The sequence below is a fragment of the Syngnathus floridae genome, chromosome 16 (genome assembly GCF_059516105.1).
Source record: "Syngnathus floridae isolate MCC-2025c chromosome 16, RoL_Sflo_1.0, whole genome shotgun sequence".
Taxonomy (NCBI): domain Eukaryota; kingdom Metazoa; phylum Chordata; class Actinopteri; order Syngnathiformes; family Syngnathidae; genus Syngnathus; species Syngnathus floridae.
In genome coordinates this window covers 10,123,098-10,142,619 of record NC_142428.1, presented here as the reverse complement: position 1 = coordinate 10,142,619, position 19,522 = coordinate 10,123,098, and the positions used below count along the sequence as shown (strand labels likewise).

The 19,522-nt window shown below is 48.1% G+C and overlaps 2 protein-coding genes across 9 annotated transcripts; one reads left to right on the top strand and one right to left on the bottom strand.

The window, feature by feature from the left end:
* The first annotated feature begins 1,066 nt into the window (after window positions 1–1,066).
* ckba (creatine kinase, brain a) lies at window positions 1,067–3,986 on the top strand. The gene is made up of 8 exons (XM_088400083.1): window positions 1,067–1,234; window positions 2,061–2,262; window positions 2,342–2,496; window positions 2,587–2,719; window positions 2,940–3,111; window positions 3,180–3,303; window positions 3,411–3,600; window positions 3,685–3,986. Exons 2-8 carry the CDS (start codon window positions 2,070–2,072, stop codon window positions 3,861–3,863), a joined length of 1,146 nt encoding a protein of 381 aa, XP_088256209.1. The 5' UTR covers window positions 1,067–1,234; window positions 2,061–2,069; the 3' UTR covers window positions 3,864–3,986.
* Window positions 3,987–4,400: 414 nt separating this feature from the next.
* mark3a (MAP/microtubule affinity-regulating kinase 3a) lies at window positions 4,401–18,748 on the bottom strand. Of its 8 annotated transcripts, none has more exons than XM_088400075.1 (19): window positions 18,178–18,748; window positions 14,940–15,110; window positions 14,533–14,586; window positions 13,272–13,320; window positions 12,639–12,704; window positions 12,046–12,116; window positions 11,601–11,657; window positions 11,277–11,513; window positions 10,528–10,647; window positions 10,195–10,294; window positions 9,243–9,355; window positions 9,030–9,177; window positions 8,699–8,913; window positions 8,114–8,217; window positions 7,838–7,966; window positions 7,180–7,449; window positions 6,652–6,678; window positions 5,996–6,040; window positions 4,401–5,065 (listed from the first exon to the last, which is right to left on the bottom strand). In XM_088400075.1, the coding sequence occupies exons 1-19, from the start codon at window positions 18,226–18,228 to the stop codon at window positions 4,717–4,719; spliced, it is 2,376 nt and encodes a 791-aa protein (XP_088256201.1). In that variant the 5' UTR covers window positions 18,229–18,748; the 3' UTR covers window positions 4,401–4,716. The 8 variants fall into 8 exon arrangements, with proteins under 8 accessions (XP_088256201.1, XP_088256202.1, XP_088256204.1 ...); XM_088400076.1 differs by lacking the exon at window positions 18,178–18,748 and adding an exon at window positions 16,555–16,712; XM_088400078.1 differs by lacking the exon at window positions 5,996–6,040.
* Between the last annotated feature and the right edge of the window lie 774 nt (window positions 18,749–19,522).

The following is a 19,522-nucleotide window of genomic DNA, read 5'->3' as shown; positions in this document are numbered from 1 at the left end:
ATTCTGACTTTAAAGTAAGAATTCTACGGTAAACTTTAAAATGTCAGGGGGTGACAGGATTCTGACTTTAAAGTGAGGACTCTGGGAATTAAGTCAGAATTCCCACTTTCTGACTCGGAATTGAGAAATTGAGAAAAAAAAGTCAGAATCCTGTCATCCCCTTTTTTTTTCTTCACTGGCCCCAATCCTCTTCCGTAGAAAACAAACAAAAATGTCAACTTTTGATTAAAATTTGAATATTTGACCACAGGCAGCTCGATGGGGCACTGGTTAACGCGTCCGCCTCACAGTTAGGAGGGTGCCCGTTCGATTCCACCTCCGACCCTCCCTGTGTGGAGTTTGCATGTTCTCCCCGAGCCCCCGTGGGTTTTCTCCGGGCACTTCGGTTGCCTCACACATTTCAAAAAAACATGCTTGATAGGCCGATTGGGCACTCTAAATTGCCCCTTGGTGTGAGTGCGGATAGGTTGTTCGTCTCTGTGTGCCTTGTGATTGGCTGGCAACCGGTTCAGGGTGTCCCCTGCCCGATGACCGCTGGTATAGGCTCCAGCAAGCCCGCGACCCCCCTGGGGACAAAGCAGTACAGAAAATGGATGATGTTTGACCACATTATTTTTTGTGCAACATACATAAATTAGTGATTTTATGATTTGAGTGTATACAAAAGTCCATAAAGCGATATATTGAATGAGAAAGGACACTATTTCAGGCAAGATTATATTTCCGTACAAATATAAATTATTTAGTAAACAGTATTTTATTCATACTGTATGTTTTGATTGCATCAGCTTAATATTTTTGACACCATTTTGGTTTTATTGGAAGTACAATGCTTTCTCTATTCCGGACGTCCGTCATCCATTTTCTGAACCACAAAATATGTTTATGAATTTATTCAAAACAATTACTTACGCGGTTGTGGGATTTTATTATGCCCACTTTGACCACAAATTATGACAAATAACGCATTTAAAACAGGCGAGGAGGCGTCGTCCAATCAGTGTCACGAACGGCGTGAATGGATGCGAGCCTCGTCCAATGTGCATCGAGCAAGGGGCTCTATAAATGATGATGTCAGCTGGCGTCGTTACGCGGACGCTGAGAAGAAGAGAGGGTATCTTGTTGTCGGACCCAGATTGTTGCGTTTTTTGGCTCGTTAGCAGGAAAAATAGGGATTTTCGTATCCGTCCCGGCTAGTAGTTGTAGTAATCAGCCGCATATCTGCAAAGCAAAGGTAAGAATTTGGATTTGTATGCATGCACGTGCAGGAGCTATTTCTAAAATTGAAGGATTGAATGATGGATTGGCCTATTATCGGACACACAATGAATTGCATCGATTCACAGCACAGCCCGCCCACGCCTCCAAGCCAAGTTCTGTTCTGTATTCTTCGTTGTCTGTCAGGAATGGCCATTAACAAATCGTGCAACCAGATTAACATGAATCTCACTTTGTCATGGTTGTGACTCTTGAAAGGAAACACATTTTGCTGCAGGAGGAGATTGGATTTGCCACAGATTGTGTATTTTTTTTAAGACAAGTAACTTAGTCTTAAAGCCAAACAAGATGCTTTAGTGAAAATTCTCAGTACTAAACATTTGATTTTAGTAAAAAACAAACCTGCAAAAAAACGGCATCAAATCCAACTATGTGCGTTATGACATAAAAATTAAGACATTTTGCACTACAAAATCCTTGTGTGGTGGGGGGGGGAGTGCAGAAAAGTCACCTATTTGCTGCTTTTGTGTTCAGGCTAAAGCTAAAAGTTTCTCTTTAGTGACATCTAGTGGTGCCTTGGTGTCAATGGTGTATGTTGAAGTGGGTAACGTGCCATTTGGCCATAATTGGTGCTTTGCAGCCATCTTGTGGCATCTATGGATAGTTATAGATAATTCAAGTCAGGGGTCAGCACAGTGTTTCGGTTCCTCCAGTTTTGTTATGCGTTGAGTGACTCTTTCTCTAGTTCTCGAGTTCTTTGTTGGCTTTACCTTGTCGCCAATGAGTCTGGTTTGCTCACGTGTAGATGTCCTCTTTCTCTTCCTCCGTTCCCGGCGGGTCAGGGTGCAGACATGCCGTTCGGTAACACGCACAACGAGATGAAGCTGTGCTACACGTCGGCGCAGGAGTTCCCGGACCTGAGCCAGCACAACAACCACATGGCCAAGGTGCTGACGCCCGACATATACGACAAACTGCGGGCCAGGAAGACGGCCAGCGGCTTCACGCTTGATGACGTCATCCAGACTGGCGTCGACAACCCTGGTGAGGTTTTACCTTTTGACTTGGATGGTGGGTAGCTATGCCGGTGAAGTTTATCCAATCAAATTTGTCGTGCGCCCAGGCCATCCGTTCATCATGACTGTGGGCTGCGTGGCGGGCGACGAGGAAACCTACGAGGTGTTCAAGGAGCTCTTGGACCCAGTCATCAAGGACCGCCACGGAGGCTACAAACCTTCCGACAAGCACAAGACTGACCTCAACGCCGACCACCTCCAGGTAAATTGCGCCAAATGCTCACTTCTCCACATAATGGCGCTGCGCTTGCATGGTTTCACGTGTTTTTTTTTGTTTTTGTTTTTTATTTAGGGTGGCGACGACTTGGACCCCAACTACGTGCTGAGCTCTCGGGTGCGAACGGGTCGTAGCATCCGTGGATTCTGCCTGCCGCCGCACTGCAGCCGCGGTGAACGCCGAGCAGTAGAGGAGCTCTCCATCCAAGGTAAAAGCGGCATCCATCCTCTAGCGGCAGCAGGCGGAACAACACTACTCCTGATTTTGCCAACGAGCCTTTAAAAATTCAGTGGAGTCCACAGTCAGCAAAAACTTTACAACCTTCACTTGGGGCCACTTAAAGAAAAGTCTTGAGGGGCGGAAATTTTTTGATTTCCTCCCCCCCCAATTGCCATAAATGCTGTGGTAACAAAAAGTTCACTTTGCAGCTCTGGCGTCGCTGAGTGGTGACCTGAAGGGGAAGTACTACGCCCTGAAGAACATGACTGACGCCGAGCAGCAGCAGCTGATTGACGACCACTTCCTCTTTGACAAGCCCGTCTCACCACTGCTGCTGGCGTCCGGGATGGCCCGTGACTGGCCTGATGCCAGGGGCATCTGGTGAGGACCCACCCCCAGTCCCCACTCCTCCCTCACCCAAGTGACCTTGTGTGACTATTGCGTCAAAGGCACAATGACAACAAGACCTTCCTGGTGTGGGTAAACGAGGAGGACCACCTGCGGGTTATCTCCATGCAGAAGGGGGGCAACATGAAGGAGGTCTTCCAGCGGTTCTGCACCGGACTCACCAAGGTTAATGACATGACATTACAAAGACCTCAAAAAACACTGTGAGGTCAATGGCAAAACATCGTTCTGAAAAGTAACACCGTGCCGCTTTGGCGGTTTTTGCATTGCAGATTGAGAGTTTGTTCAAGGACCGCGGCCACGCCTTCATGTGGAACGAGCACCTGGGCTACGTCCTGACGTGCCCATCTAACTTGGGGACGGGCCTGCGCGCCGGCGTCCATGTCAAGCTGCCCAACATGAGCAAGCACGCAAAGTTCGAGGAGGTCCTCAAGCGCCTTCGTCTGCAGAAGCGAGGAACTGGTGGGTTGCCCTGAACTTGGATCAAAAACATGAAATTTGCTGACTTAAAAAAAAAATGTTTGGGCATCTTCTTTTTGTGTGCAGGTGGCGTGGATACGGCGGCGGTCGGCGGCGTATTTGACATCTCCAACGCCGACCGTCTTGGTTTCTCAGAGGTGGAGCTGGTCCAGATGGTGGTGGATGGCGTGAAGCTGCTGGTGGACATGGAGAAGAAGCTGGAGAAAGGCCAGCCCATCGATGACCTAACACCGACGCAAAAGTAGGAATACCTCGGCCGCGGCGGAATTGTGGCTCTCTTTCCTTTCCTTCGCCTGTCCCAGAACGCATTCTACCCCCGTGTGTGTATTTCAAAGATGGATCTGCAATAAAATCTGTTCCCAAGAGAACTTGTCCTGCTTTTGTTAAAAGCACTCTAAGGACAAAAGTATTGGGACATTTTTATTCTACTCCCAGGCCGGAGTCAAATAACTTGTCACTCAACAGCAATTGTTCAGATTGTATTTTGTAGACTTTTGCTCAAGTTCCACAATATATTAGCTTTTTGCTTGTCCCAATACTTTTGCTCAAAAAACAAATTGTCTGGGCCCACATTTGACTTAAGAGCATTTGCCCCAGATTTGTTTTGCTTCCAGTAAGTATACCAACACTTTTTGATTCTTTTAATGAAATGACGGTCATGTGACCATCACAAACACCCCTCGCTACCATCTCTACTTCTCCTCACCTTCCCAACCCCAACACAAAATGAGAACAAAAACTGAATTTGTAGTGTGAGAATATTTACACAGAAAACAACAAAAAAAGCTACGTGGTGATTTTAATCTTATTCAGGAAGGGGGGAAGAAAATAAATAAGACTAGAAATTCTCTTGTGTCCACATTGACAGCAGGACACAAATAAACTCAACTATGTCGCCCCCGTGTGGCCAGAACAAAGTATTAGTCGGCAGTTGAGCGATTATTGCCAAACAACAACCAAAAAAAAAAAAGTAAACAAAGGTGGGTGATGTCGAATGGATACATACTTTGCTGGTCTTTTAGTTTCTTACAAAAGGAGGCGTTTGGAAAGTTGCTACATGGATGATTGTACAGCTTGTGAGGCGGCGGCAGTGGCTCCTCATAGCTTGAGCTCGTTGGCCACCTTGGAGGCAATGTTCTTGAAGGCCATGGACGAGCCTGTGATCCTCTTGAAGCGCACGCCGTTGAGCGAGAGGCGCGGCAGCTTGCACACCTCCATCTCCCACTGGACCAGGTTCTCGGCGTGCCCGTCGCCGTGGACGCACAGTAACAGGAAGCTCTCCTGCTGCTCGTAGTCACAGTTGTTGGCATCCAGCACTTTGCGGATCTCCCGCATGATATCGGCCGGCTCCATGGAGCTGGTGGTCCTCATGCTCCACGTGAAGCGCAGCGAGCGCGGCTTGCCGTCCTTGCCCTCGCCCTTGGCCTCCCCGACGGGCACGTGGCGGCTGCGGACGCACACCACACCAAACGTCACACAATACACACATCAAGTAGAGGGGGTCTTGACATTCATTGTGGCCACAAAACACTCACCAAATTCAAATGTAAAATATATGGGCACAATATGTAACTCAAAATGGCAAAGTTTGGTCCCAAAATTTTAGTTAGTTGCTAAATACACATTTATGACCACAAATACTAATTTATGATGAGAAAATATAAATTATGGTCACAGTAAGTAAATGTCTGATTACAAAATATTAAATTGTGTCCAAGAGTAATTTGTGGCCACAAAATTTAAGTTTGCAGCCACAAATTGGTAATTTTCCTGGTTGGCCAAGCAGATTGTTTTGCTTTTTTGTATCATATAAATAATGAAAGCAAATGAAACATCTGGAAGAATTCATCAACTTGAACATGCTGCAGCAGGCATCAAGGGGGGGGGGGGGGGGTGTGTGTGTGTGTTTGTTTGACACAGCAACATGCAGAAAGAGCAAAGACACAGCAAAACAAGCACAACGGCGATGACGACATGAAGCCAACAAGACAAACCGGATGAGAATATCCTGACAAAATGTGTCGAAGACGGAGCGCTATGGATGCCGTGGCCCCTTTCCCACCGACTCTGCCCAAAATTGGCTCATCAGGGAGGCAACGTTGATTCGATCGAAAACGAGGCGTTGCGACGCGAATTTGCCAATCTGACATTTTTATAATCGATGACTGACGAATTGGATGGAAACGGATATTGCCCAAAAGTACATGTGAGCCGCAAGTGTTTTCCTTGTCCACTCGGGAGTGCTTTTTTTACATGACACACAGTGTTTTATTGGTGGTGTAAAGCTGGGATGCCACTTTAGGCAGCAGCTAGAAAGGGGCCGGCCGGGCACCACCGGACGGGAAGGTTTTTGGGGCGGCTGGTCGGGTAAGCTCACCTTGAGCCCTCGAGCCTCCCGTTTCGCTCAAACTCTGTGGAGACTCTGAGGGAGGCGCGATAAGACGAAGACCAGGAAGAAAACAAAAACAAGAAGAGGATGTGGATCTGACTGCTAGCACTTTTTCCCCATCCAAGCAAAAACAGCAAGAAAAAAAAAAACCTCGGCTCTCAATGTGTCTGGTAACCGTGGCAACGGCAACAAACGTCCCGCTTCACGCTGGGTACTCCCACTCAAGATTTGTCGTTTGCTTTTAAATGACGGGACGCAAACTCGTGTGAGTGAAGGAAGAACACAGCGCGAGAGCAGCTGTGGCACAGGTGGACGGCGCCCCCTGCCTGCCTGCCTGCACGCAGCGCAGCGTCATGAGTAGCACGCACGCACGCCTTCTGGATGTACGTACGGCGGATCGGCGCTACTCGCGAGGGAAAGCCACTGTACAACTAATAATCCTTCAAACTGCCATTTTTTACAAAAATTGTTGCATAAAGATTTTAAATATTTCTCTGAGAAATTCCCTGCAAGATGGCAAATTTGTGAAACCAGTATGTAGCGTGTGAGTGTGTGCAGCCGGGCGGTATGTTAGTGGCGTGCCAGCGGTCGGGCGACAGCGCAGGCGGGTGGGCAGGCAGCCGGGCAGGCAGCGCTGGTCCTACCTTTTGGTAAACCTGAACGACATGTTTCTACAACAGAACCACAACACACAGGAAGAAGGACAACAGAGACAGCGTCAAACGATGTCTCGTCGTATGTTTGGACATCGGGAAAGGGACATGAAAGCGGCCACGGCGAAAAACACAAGGAGGATGGGAAGCTATTTTGTCCCATCTCTGACCCACTTGAGCCTCTGAGCAATCGGCGGGCTTTTGGTGGTTCGAGGTTGTCCCTGTAATATTGTCACTTCTGTTTAGTAAAAAAAAAAAAAAAAACTTCTCAAAATGAGAGTTCCCACACAAAACACTATTTTTTTTTCACATAAAAATTCTGAAGTGTTGTTGATGAATCCCAACAGTTGTGACGATAAAATTCAGATTTGTTCCGTTCCGTATTCAGTTGAGCAAAGTAAAGAGAGAATTTCGACATTGAAACAGTCATAAAAAGAAATAGCAGTACAAAAAGCAAATAACGTGAAACATCAGAAAGAGGGGGAAAAATGCGAGCAAAGCGAGGAGAAAGTGTCCTACCTGCGCGTGAGCTTGGAGGTGAGCTTGGAGAATAGGTTGCTGGTGGCGCGGCTGCGTGCCTGCGACAGCGGTGAGGCATCATGCGAGTGGCTGGGTGAGGCAGGCGGCCCGTTGTAGGTGGCTGTGCGCCGGTCGCGCAGCTGCCCGCCGTGGAAGGTGCTGCGGCTGGCTGTGCCGCGGGGGAAGCGCAAACGCTCGGGCGTGGAGGCGTTGGCCACACTGTGAGTGGACGCCACCGGGTTGTGCTGGCCGCCCGGGGACACCAATGCGCTGGGGAGGGGGAAAAAAAAACACACGTCGGGTCAGCCGGCATATTTGGGGCGACTCACTTGTTGCCATTCGCTTTGGTTTTACAAGTACATTTTTGCCATAAAGAACGACAATAAAAATTGGAAAAAATATAAATGGCGTTTCACGCCTGGTAAGTGGAGGTGGGGGCTAGGAAGACAAATGACGAGAAGATTGATGAGGAGTGAACAAAAAAAAAACAAAAAAAACGCCAGATGTCATCAAACACATTTCACGAGGCGTCATTCCAGCTCGCAGTCTGACGAGCAGGAGGCGGGAAAAGACGCGGGCTTGACGTGCGGGCTTGACGTGCGGGATTGGCGCAGACACCGGGAGACAGATGGGTGGCACTCCCGCCCCGCTGTCTTACTTGGCCGAGCAGTAGTCCAGCGCGTAGTAGGAGTGCGGCAGCGTGGCCCAGCCCGCCTGACAGGCGTGCAAGGGGCTAGGCGCCTGGCCCCGCAAGGAAGGCGAAGGGCTGGCGGTGCGGGCCACCCAACTGCTGATGAACGCCCGCGGGGGCCCCGCCCCCAGAAATCAAACAAGAGAATGAGAGGGAAAAAAAGACAGAAAGAAAAAGAGAAAGACAGAAGGCAAAAAGGCGCTGAGGTCAAAGACCTGAGCAGGCGCTGGAGCAGGCGCTCACCTGTTCTCTTTCCCGTTGGGAATGACGGAGAGGCGGTCGGCATTGTTGCGGTCGCTGCACACGTAGGTGTTCCGGCGCGTCATCCCCGCCGACGCCGTGTTATTCTACAGGAGAAACGCGAGCGGCATGTCATTCTCACAAGTGGCCATTTTGGTGGCACGGGGACGCCAGCAACATGACAAGCGTCCAAGGCAGTGGTTCTTAACCTTGTTGGAGGTACAGAACCCCTCTAGTTTCATATGCGCTTTCACTGAACCCCTCTTTAGAGAAAAATGTAATTATTCTTTTCAAATTCAAGACATAAATGTATTTTACTGGTGCACAAAATGAGCCGTGCAAGATCATCACCTTGTTCAAAGAACAAAACCAACACAATGCAGGAACTCGCAACAAATTACATACCTGCAAATCAGTGTGACTTCTGCTGTGGCCTTTGTGAGACCAGTTCAGATATGCGTCATCACATTCACATGATAAATCAGGTGTGTTTGGACCTCCGCAGTGGAGGCTCTGCTGAACCCCTGAGACCGAACCCAGGTTAAGAACCACTGGTCTAAGGGGATCCCAAGGGCGTGGTCCACTCACGGCGTGCGCGACGGCACCAGCTTTCCGGCGGTCAGGTATGTCGGCCTTGTTGGGGTTGTTGGCGTTGCCCAGCAGCGGGCCGGCGGGTGGCGCGACGCGGCTCCCCGGGGCTCCTGACTTTCGCAGCTGGACTCCACCGTCGTCCTTTCCGTTGTCAACGGCAGCCGTCTGGCTGCGCTTGGGCTGGGCTGTGCCCGCCGTGGCGTTCTGGCCCGCTGGAGAGGATGAGTGCATTTTGAATTGACATAAAAAAGAGAAAACAAGCCAAGTAACCAAACGAGGGACATATTAGGGCCCCTTGACATAAAGCTTCTGAATTTGACATGCCAACCTTGCTCGCTGTAGCGCCGCTGCTTGTGGTTGGACGAGGCGCTCCTCTGGACTTTGAGTTGCGAGGGTGACTGCCCATTGAGCTCGCTGTTGGGTCTGGCCTTGGCCAGCGACAGGTTGCTGTTGGACGCCGACTCGCCGGGCTCTGCCTGGGGGCGGAGGGCAGGAGGGATCAGGTGGGGCCGCTTGCCCAAGACGGACGCACAGGGCTTACCTCCGAGGCCTTCCTGCCCAGCAGCAGGTAGGTGGCGGTGATCTCGTCGTACTTCATCTTGGCCAGAGCCTCCTGGATCTCATCCAAGTTGTAGCCCATCCCCACCATCACATCTGCGCATGCACAAACACACGCGCACACCACACACAGACACACACAGACACACATAGACACACACAAACACACAAGTTACGGGCGGCAAACTGCAGGCACTTGTCTGCCCAAAATGCTCAAAAAGGATTTGGGCACTAAATCAGGATAATTGTTGTGTGGGCTTTTTTGATTATTCATTTCAATCATCAAACTGAATTTTTGTTTTGAAAACTATGAGTACAATTAAATTATGACTCTCCAATTCAACACGTAATGTTTTTTGCCATGACATAAATATTGATGGCGACGTGCTCAGGTGCGAACATGAGTACAATTAAATGATGGCTCTCCAATTCAGCACGTCATGTTGTTTTTTGTCATGACAAATGTTGATGGCAACGTGCTCAGGTGCCGGCACTCTTCTGTCGTGTTGCCGGATAATATCAAAAGTGCTGCTTGGTGTTATGTGGTCCAATAATTTTGTCATAAGGCTGCAATCCTCTATTTTGTCCCTGTGCCTTTACGTGAATTATTTACAGGGGGAGGGATCCCTCTCCTGGCTTTGCTGCAGTTACGTAAACTCCAGCCCCCCACACCCACCGCTTTCATTATCCGGGACACAACGTTGGGGCGGGGGCGAGTTTGCTGCCTCTCGCCAGCAGCAGCAGCTTGTGTTTACTTATTTATCAGCACGTTTCTTCTTGGTCGCTGGAATGGAATGAGCCGGCGAGCTTGGGCCACCAAACAACAGCTCGCACAAGAGCCTTGTTACGCAACGCCAAGGTAAGCAAAGGATGGCGATGTTTCGGCCCATTCCATGAGCGCTTTGTGTGACTTTATGGGTTGTCCTGTTGGGTACCTATTCTCTTCTGATCAGCGATGTCCAGCTCCGGCTCCACGTAAGGCTTCAGATCGTCGTCTTCGAATCCGGCATTGATCCAGCGATCCTTCATGATTTGCTGCGGCAGAGACAAAGTTTTAGATTTTACGCGACCTCTACTGCTTGACACTTGTTTGTTCTGGTGTCCCGCCAATCAGATCAATGTCTCAGCCGGCGGAACAACTAATTATCATCGATCCCGCTCGGACACACGAGTGCCAGACACGTGGACGTTACTTGGCTGCCCTTACTATCACTCAGAGGAAAAAAAATTGAAAAAGAAATTCAAGATCAAATTGTTTGAGGCGTCACCTCGAGCGTCCCGCGCTTGGCTGGGTTGAGCACCAGGAAGCGCTTGAGCAGGTTCTCACAGTCGGTGGACATGTAGAAGGGGATGCGGTACTTCCCTCGCAGCACCCGCTCGCGAAGCTCCTGCAAAGCCAAGGCGAGTCAGCGCCATTTTCGGCATCGCCATGCCAAAGTCAAAAGTCAAAGTCAGCTTTATTGTCAATTTCTCCACATGCCAAAGACACACAAAGAAACCGAAATTTCGTTCCCCCCTATCCCACGGTGACAAGACATGGCTCACAACAGACAAACAAGTAAACAAGTACAACAAAAGCGTGCTGAATAAATAATGAATAAATAACACAACAATAAATAAATAAATAAGAGGAGCAGAAAAAAAAAGGAGCAAGTGCGCGTACAGCAGACATTCCCGAAAATAGCGCAACAGTGCCGCACGCTACGCAGAAGGGGGTAGCGAGTTCAGGGCCCTAACAGCCTGGAGAAAGAAGCTGTTGGCGAGTCTGGTGGTGTGGGAGCGCAGGCTCCTGTACCTCTTCCCAGAGGGCAGAAGGTCAAACAAAGAGTGAGCCGGGTGACTCACATCTCTGGCAATCGAGGTTGCCTTGCGGGCGAGATGGGAGGTGTAAATGTCCTTCAGGGAGGGGAGCGAAGCACCAATAATCTTACTAGCCGTATTCACTATGCGCTGCAGGGCCTTCAAGTTCTGTTCAGTGCAGTTACCACCCCAGACAGCGGTAGGTTTCACACCTCACCTTGAGGTTCTGCCCGTCAAAGGGCAGTGAGCCGCTGACAAGCGTGTAGAGAATGACGCCCAGGCTCCAGACGTCCACCTCAGGCCCGTCGTACTTCTTGCCCTGGAAGAGCTCAGGCGCGGCGTACGGCGGCGAGCCACAGAAGGTGTCCAGTTTGTTGCCCAGTGTGAACTCGTTGCTGAAGCCAAAGTCGGCGATCTTGATGTTCATGTCAGCGTCCAGCAGCAGGTTCTCCGCCTGAGCACCGGGTTACGCAAAGAGAGCAAGTGTGAGAACGACGCAAAACTGGTTCCTTGGGGGAGCTGCATGTGTGTGCGTGTTCACCTTGAGGTCTCTGTGGACAATGTGCTTCTGGTGGCAGTACTGCACCGCCGATACAATCTGCAAGAGGAAGAAAAGGAGCAGTTTTCAGCTATGCGGCTGCGATTGTTTCATTCATTTCTTTCAAAGCTTATTTCCTCAGCACTTGGCTTTTTATGGCTAATAAATAATAATAATGCTCGTTGCAGCTTATTTAAAATACTGTAAAAAGAAAATAAAGGATAATTGTAAAAAAAAAAAAAAAAAAAAAAGATTCAAGATTTCAAAACAACTTTTTTTTTCTGGCGTGGCAAAATTTTGCTTGTTGGTGAGTGGCCTCATCAAGACGTGACATGGCATGATGCCAGACCTTAATTAACTTGTGGAATCCCGACAGAGGCCTTTGGAAGAGTGTCGCGTTTCGCAGCGGCTGTGCAGTGCAGCCCAAAGCAGAAGGCTGCGGGCGTACCTGTCTAAATTTAGCTCTGGCCTCTTTCTCCTTCATTCTTCCATGTGCTACCAGGTAGTCGAAGACTTCTCCTGCAAGGACCAGGAAGCGGAAGCAGGGTGAGGACAAGATGGAGGAGCTTCATTGACTGATCAATCAATCAATCAATCAATCAATCAATCAATCAATCAATCAATCAATCAATCAATCAATCAATCAATCAATCAATCAATCCAACAGAAAGAATTGTTAGTTATATTTGTGTACTAAACAAAGCCATATGCCCAGCTATTCAAAGGGTGTGAGCATTTGTGCAACCCCAATATCTCACTTTGGAAGTTATTTCTCTGCATCGCTCTCATTTGAAGAGGGGGGTGCAGACTTTTTCAGATCTGCTGTAAACTCGATGCCTCTTCAGTCAACCCGCCCGGTAATCATCTCATTGCAATGCCGCCAAACGGACGCAACGCTCCTATCAACAGTAATGCAATGAGAGCGCGGCTCTCGGCACATCGCAGAGAGCAACGCGAGTGTGACGGCGCATGTGATGAGGAGAGAAAATGAGACGGGATTGTGTCGTGGAAGTGTGTGTGTGTGTGTGTGTGTGCACTCACCTCCACTGGCGTACTCCATGACCAGGTAAAGTGTCCTCTCCGTCTCGATCACCTCAAACAGCTTGACTGGCGAGACGAGACACACAACAACAAACACACAACACACGTCAAGGACGGGTCTCTTCGGCGTGCATGGTGATGAAAGAACGATAGGCGGACTAAAATAGCCCACGGCGGGATGGAAGACCAGCAAACCGACAGAAAATTATGCTAGGTTGATATTGGCGCTTTTGAAATGCTTCTTTTCCCAACATGAAGAAAATAGCATCCAAACATGCAAGCACATCACCATCTAAATAAACAAATAAATAAATAAACAAATAAATAAAAATCGGCAGATTTCCTCTCCTATTAGGTTAAGTTGCACAAATGTTAAAGGACAACGTAAAACAGTCAAGTGTTCTGTAATTCATAAAGTTATTGACCCAGAAGGTTATTCATTACATTTTCTTAAATGAATTGGTTAGCTGAATTTTCTTTCACAAATATTAGCATCAGGCTTAAAAAAAAAAATAAAAAAATACATGTCGGTCGGTGCCCATCTCTTATGATTTTCATCCTGCTGATTCTCATGGCAGAGCTCCTGACGGCCAAAATTCAAACTTGAGTGAACGGTTGCTCACGACGACTTACCAATGTTGGGATGATTCAAGATCTTCATTATTCGGACTTCTCTGAAGAGCTGAATGTAAACACAAAGTGAAGATAAATGTGTGAAGAAACACATACCCAGTCATGAAAAGGAAGCTAAGGCAACCGGAAACACACAAAACCAAACAAATCGATTGACTGTATTAACAGCATTAATTAGCATTAATTGCATTAACAACCACAAAGTGGCCATGAAGAACAAAAACAAACCCGTCACCTTAAATTCACATCGACAATGTCACCATCAGTAAGAACCAGTTTGTGAAGTATTGGTCGTTTAAAATGCGTATTTAAAGGCATGTGTATGTGCGGAGGGGGGGTGAAACCATGTTCAAATCAAGACCAGGACCAAGAAAAGCACTGGATATGATCGCGAACATCTGCTCTTCCTTCATGTCTTTTGGGATTAGTGTGTGGCTAATGCTAGTGACCGCTTTGGACATGGCACTTTTTAAGAAGCGAGACTTTAAGAGACGGCTGATAAGTCAGGTGGAGCGCTCTGCACCCGACAGGACGTCCTCCAATTGTTGAGCACACAAAAGAGGGAAGCCGTCCATTTTCTAGCCCCGCCACCCATCAGAGCGGCGCGCGACCATTGTCATGCCTCATTTTCTCTGCCGGGTCATCCGGACAGCAGCAGATGTGACAAAAGGTCTGATCAACCGGATTAGCGTGAGGATTCAACCCTTAGGGACGCCGGTCTCTCTCTGGGATTTGTCAACTCTTCATCGTCACTGTCAGCTACGGTGAGGGGAGGGTCGACTGTTTTGTATTTAAAGCCTCACACGACAGCAATTTCACCTTTTCGAGTCTTTCAAGACGGCTCGGATCTCACAAAATAAACACAGGAGGAAATCAATCGCCTGTTTGTGTGCGTGCACGAGCTCGCCCATCTTTTTTCTGGGAGCCTCTGACACACAAAGGATTACAAATCGATCGCGCTTCGGAAAAACTGATGGAAAACCACTGCTGGCCCGCCTGGGGTGGGGTAAAATAGCGGCCTTCGTTGTGGAGGCCGTCAATAGTGATTGCCAATACCTCAAACTGGTATCGCAACCCCATTGAAACGACTTTGCAAGCAGGAGTCATGTGGTTGGGCGTGGTTAGAAACAAAGGCTCCTCCCACTTGCCGTAGTTTCAATTGGATGTGACGTCTTGTTTGGGACGACCACGGACGCGCTTTACCACTTTCTCACAGGATCGGCAATCGTAAGACACTTGAGCAAATTGGGCGGCCAGTTACCTTCTGAAGACTGTTGGGGTTCAGTTGCGTCTTGTCGATGATTTTGATGGCCACCTGCGTCCAAAGAACAAAAAACAACACGAGAAAAAAATTAAAGCAGACAAATGCACTCGAGGAAGGTACCATTTTAGTACAAAAGTTATTTTGGCGGTTGAGCGTTTTTATTTTGTCAATAATGGGCTCGTTCATCCTATTAAATTAATTATGAATACGGAAATCATTCTAGTTTTATTATTAAAATAAACAATTTTACAACTCATTAGCCTATGAGCCAAAGTCAAGAACAAAACAATTTTGAGCTAGCGCATTGAGATTTTTGATCAATTGAATATTTAAAAATTACATAGGCAAAATTGCTACGAGGTAGGCTAAGCTACTTAACCGGCAGCGGCAATGTTAGCGGTCACCTCTCTGCCGGTGAGGATGTGGCGAGCCAGCTTGACCTTGGCGAAGTTGCCCTTCCCGATGGTCTTGAGAAGGCGGTAGTTGCCCACGTGCGGCTGCTGGGGCTCGTCGGAGCTGCGAGAACGCACGCCCGAGCGGGACGACTGGCGGCCATTGCCATGTGAGGACGCGTGCTGCGGAAGGGAGACAACACATTATTCCACTACACACACACATAAAAAAAAAAAAACTCCGCTTTGACTTGAGCCTTGCCCAAACATAGATTTACAGAAACAGTACATTTACTTCATTACTTCTGTGGGGGGAGGGGGGTTGACCCGATTCGTGTGCTTGCGTGTCCAAGAGGGTCACGTGAACTTTGATGCTGGCTGCAATTCTTACCAGCATTGATTTTTTTTTCTGTGTGTGCTGGTGTCTTTTTCAAAAGATACTAGGGTTAAAAAAAATAAATAAAAAAAACGGATCGAGGTCAGTCAGTATCAACCGAGCCATTTCCCCATCATGCTGGCTGAAACGCTGCAATGCAGATCCAACTTTCAAGTCCTGGTGAATTTCTCGGAACCTGGAACCTTTGGTTCTGCGGCGCGTAAATTCCAGGGACTACAAGTGTCAAGAACGCAAGGTGTGAATGTGTCAAGCAATCAGATACATCCATCATTCCGTCTTAAAGGGTCCTTTTGAGCAGGGGTGGGCAATTAATTTTTCCGAGGGGCCACATGAAAAACCGAGAGGACTGCATGGCAACTGACTCTGTTCATTATTACGTTCTCGTTACTCTGAGGATTGCATCAACTCTAATCATGCCTCCAAAGGAAGCAAGTGGGAGCAGTAAAGCTATCCTAAAACACAAAGACGCTCCTGAAGCAATTAGACAGTGAGCGCCCGTCGCCCTGCGGTTGCGCGATCGGACCAAATTAAGCTCCCTGCGCACTGAGGTCCACTTAAATTTTGGAAAGCACATCAGGACTTTAAAAATATTTTCTAAATTTCAGCAACGGCTCTGTCACAATAATGCGACCAGCGCGGTGCAGTTGCGCGGTCGGCGACGCGCTACGGTTGGGCGTTCGGCGGTACGCTGCAGTTGCGCGATTGGACAAAAATGCGCAAATGAAAAAATGCTTAAAAAAGGCGTTTTTTTTGTTTGGAACTGATTAATTTTTTTCCATTATTTGTAATGGGAAAACATGATTCAGAATTCGAACGATTCACTTCTCGAACAGCCTCCTGGAACGGATTGTGGTCGAAAACCGAGGCTCCACTGTACTACCACCTCCACATGGTATTCTTTTGGTTCTGATAATGAGCCCCAGAACTACATCTAGCCAACAGTGCTTGCATCCAAACAAAAGGCAAAACAGCAATCCAAACGTTACTGGATAAAAGTGATAGAAAAAGATAGGAGCCCACAGTTGCAGTGAAAATGTTACAAACGTAATTTGAACCAACAACTTCCAAATGTCGTCACCTACTCAATCACAGATGCTTTAAGTCTTAAATTTGACCTCTCACATTGTTCACTCACTGCAGGAAACACAAAAGAGCCTCAAATTACCCCCCCCCCAACATTGTTTCAGGCAACATTTCTGGCTGGCTGGTGGTCTTGAGGTTTTTACTCACGAGGCTGCAGTGCCTCCTGGCCGCCTGCGAGACAGTCATGTCGCCGCAGGAAGACGGCGGCGAACGCTTGACGATGACCACACGTCCACTGGCCCTGCAGACTTCGTCAACACAGCTTGCAACTTCCCCAATGATAACCAGCGCAGGCCACGACAGGGACGAGGGGAGCTTGCAGGCAGATAATAACAATGTGCTTCAAGCCCATGACAGGCTGCCAACTGCGGTGGGAAGTTGCCCTTTCAGAATAAAACCCTGATATTTTTCCAGGGGAGTCAAAGGGATTTTGGGAGGACCCCCCCGCCCCGAAATCTAGCTGCACGCTAACTTGTCAGGAGCCAAAGATGTGGACCAGTAATGACATCCAGGAAGCTTTAGGTCACAGGAACACATTAGAAGCTTTTAGCTCCCTCAACTACAAATTGCCAGGATGCAAAGCTCCTGGAATTTCAAGTAGGTCATCTTGAATAGTGGCTTATTTTCAACCTTGGATCAACTTGCAGTCAGGTAAAACCGGGGTGGGTTCTTGCCCGAGGACATCCCCAAATAAATCCCGCCTGGTCTTTGATGACACCGGACCCGCAAGTGACACTTGAGCGCTTGTTGCCATTATCGAGCGTTTGTTGTTGGTTATCTGCAAATGTGATGACACATCACATTGCCATTAGACAAACACTTGGGAAAACGACAAGGCTGCCAGAGTCAATACAAGCCGTATTGACAGATGGATGAGGAAATGGAGGAAAATCCATGAATTGATCAGTCCCTCGGTTATTATCTTAGCCCATCCCCTCCTATTGTATTTTCATGTATTAATTCTAAAAGTCTTTCGGAGTTGACAGCTATTAGGAGTTGCAGCAACTAATTCATTAGTTAACAACTCATTGTTATAATTGTCCAAGTCCTTTGATATAACATATACTGTTGTTATAATAAATATATATATTTAAATAATTCTTAATAACATCTGAATTAAAATTGCAACCCTTGTGAAAATAAGCACTGCAGAAATTCGACTGTTTGCCAATATGGGGCTTACATATTTTAGTGTCACGGCTTGTAATATTTATTAACAGTTTTGTCCAAATAGTAGACACCCGTTACAGTAAAACTCCAAAAACCAACAGTACAGTATAGTGGTAAGAAATAACCAGCGCCTTATTGTGACAAGGCAGGTCGGAAGTGCGCTCGGATGTGTCGCGCTTGTTTTGAGCAGTGAGTCAGGCAGGTTGCCTTCTGCTGGTCACGAGTGGGCGGGGCTATGACGTTGTCTTCCAAACCCGATTGGTCGAGGCCCTTGATTGATAACCCTTGTAGCCAATAGGATACCCCCCAAGCCATCACGAAAAGTAGAGTCTGTCCTGTAGCTTTGCTCGGCTGGGGCCTAAAGTGTCCCCAACACGTCCCAAATAAACAACTACCGCTCAAGAACTTGACACAACTTTTAACTATGACCAAAACCAAACCCAAAGCGTGTTCACACCAAACGAGGGGAATTGGGGAGGCCGCAGAGGAAGCCGATTTGTTTACGAAGTGCGGTGGAGAGAACAATACGCGAGGATTCAGTCCGATATGCGCAGCAAACTGCATGCCATGAGCTCCTAACATCACAAAACGGCTACTCACACTCTCGGTCGCCTTCTCGTTGACGGTGGGCAAAGGGGTTTTGGTGGACATGATGTTTCAAGCGAGGCTAAGCAGCTCGCGATCCGGTGACACCTCGTTCGATCCCGCGGCGGAAGAGGGACACAGTCGCATGGATCTCCGAACGAGTGGGGAAGCAACACTTTGGAGTGGCCAACAAAATAAAACGTGCAAATCGTTGCTGCACCAGTCGTCCCGACTCCCGGGGGCCAGTCGGGCCAAAGGGAACTTGGCCAACGTTTGACAGAGGAGCCGCTCGGCCACCACTTCACAAAAAAAAAAAAAAAAAAAACGCCCCGGGGTTTTTTTTTTTTTGCTCTCAAGTCCGCCTAGCAGCGACGAGCCATGGCCTCCAAAGTCGGGCGGCGGCGCAGTGTCGTCGGGCAGGCGGGATTTAAACGGGTTCGACGTTGTATTTCCTCGGCGTCGGCTCGTTTTGGTTCATCGCAAACGGCCTAAAGTGGGCGAGCAGCTCCCTGGGATGATTTAGGTGCGACCAAAATGGCTACGAGTGCTCGGTGGCTGGGGTGGATTAGGAGGCGTTCAATGACTTCGCTCGGAGTCCGACAAATTACTTTCGTAAACACCGGAACTGGCCGTCACTCCGACACGCGAGATCCAAAACTGTTAAGCACTTGGTTATGTTCACACCCCAAAACGTGAATTTATTCGCCTTCAAAATTATATTTGATGTAGGAACGAGCTGTTTTCCTTTGCGAAGTAAAGTTCCCCATATTACTGGGCGTTTTGCAGGGCTGATCTTTGGAGATCCAGACAGTGGCGTTCATGTGTGCGTGTAAATCTGAATGAGATGCTCATGGGTTATTTCATTAGACGACAGAAGAACCAAAGTGAGATGTTCGAGAAATAGACTTTACTAAAAAACTAATTCTAAAACTATCCATGACAACCATGGTTGCCTCTTTTCCGACGACACCAGAAAGTAGCATTGTCGCGAACCAGCTGATCAGGAGGGGCGGAGAAGGTTCTCAAGCCGAAGTCAGCAAACCACCCGGCTGACCTTCTGGCTCCGCGTTATCACTAAAACCTCTGCGCTCTGTCAACACTTAACTTAAGCTTCAAATGCGGACAAGTGTGTACTTACATTTGAGCTCGGTACAGACAAATAAGCGGCAAGGACGGCAAAGCAAAAAAAAAAAAAAAAAAAGTTAACACTACGGATAGTGTCGAAACTCGGTAACCTTCCAGTGGTTTTGCAGGGGAGAGGAATCTAGCCAGTCTGGAATAGGTAAAATCTGCTAATAGTCAAATCACCCCCCCCCCCCCCCCCGACATAGCTATAAATTAGCACGCAAGGTAAAATCCC

Coding starts and splice junctions, on each gene's coding strand:
- ckba (XM_088400083.1), top strand. CDS start 2,070: ATGCCGTTCGGTAACACGCACAACGAGATGAAGCTGTGCTACACGTCG. Junction 3,304..3,410: donor TCTGCACCGGACTCACCAAG/GTTAATGACATG, acceptor TTTGCATTGCAG/ATTGAGAGTTTGTTCAAGGA. Junction 3,601..3,684: donor TCTGCAGAAGCGAGGAACTG/GTGGGTTGCCCT, acceptor TTTTGTGTGCAG/GTGGCGTGGATACGGCGGCG.
- mark3a (XM_088400075.1), bottom strand. CDS start 18,228: ATGTCCACCAAAACCCCTTTGCCCACCGTCAACGAGAAGGCGACCGAG. Junction 10,295..10,527: donor CCAAGCGCGGGACGCTCGAG/GTGACGCCTCAA, acceptor TCTCTGCCGCAG/CAAATCATGAAGGATCGCTG. Junction 6,679..7,179: donor ACCTCCAAGCTCACGCGCAG/GTAGGACACTTT, acceptor GTTCTGTTGTAG/AAACATGTCGTTCAGGTTTA.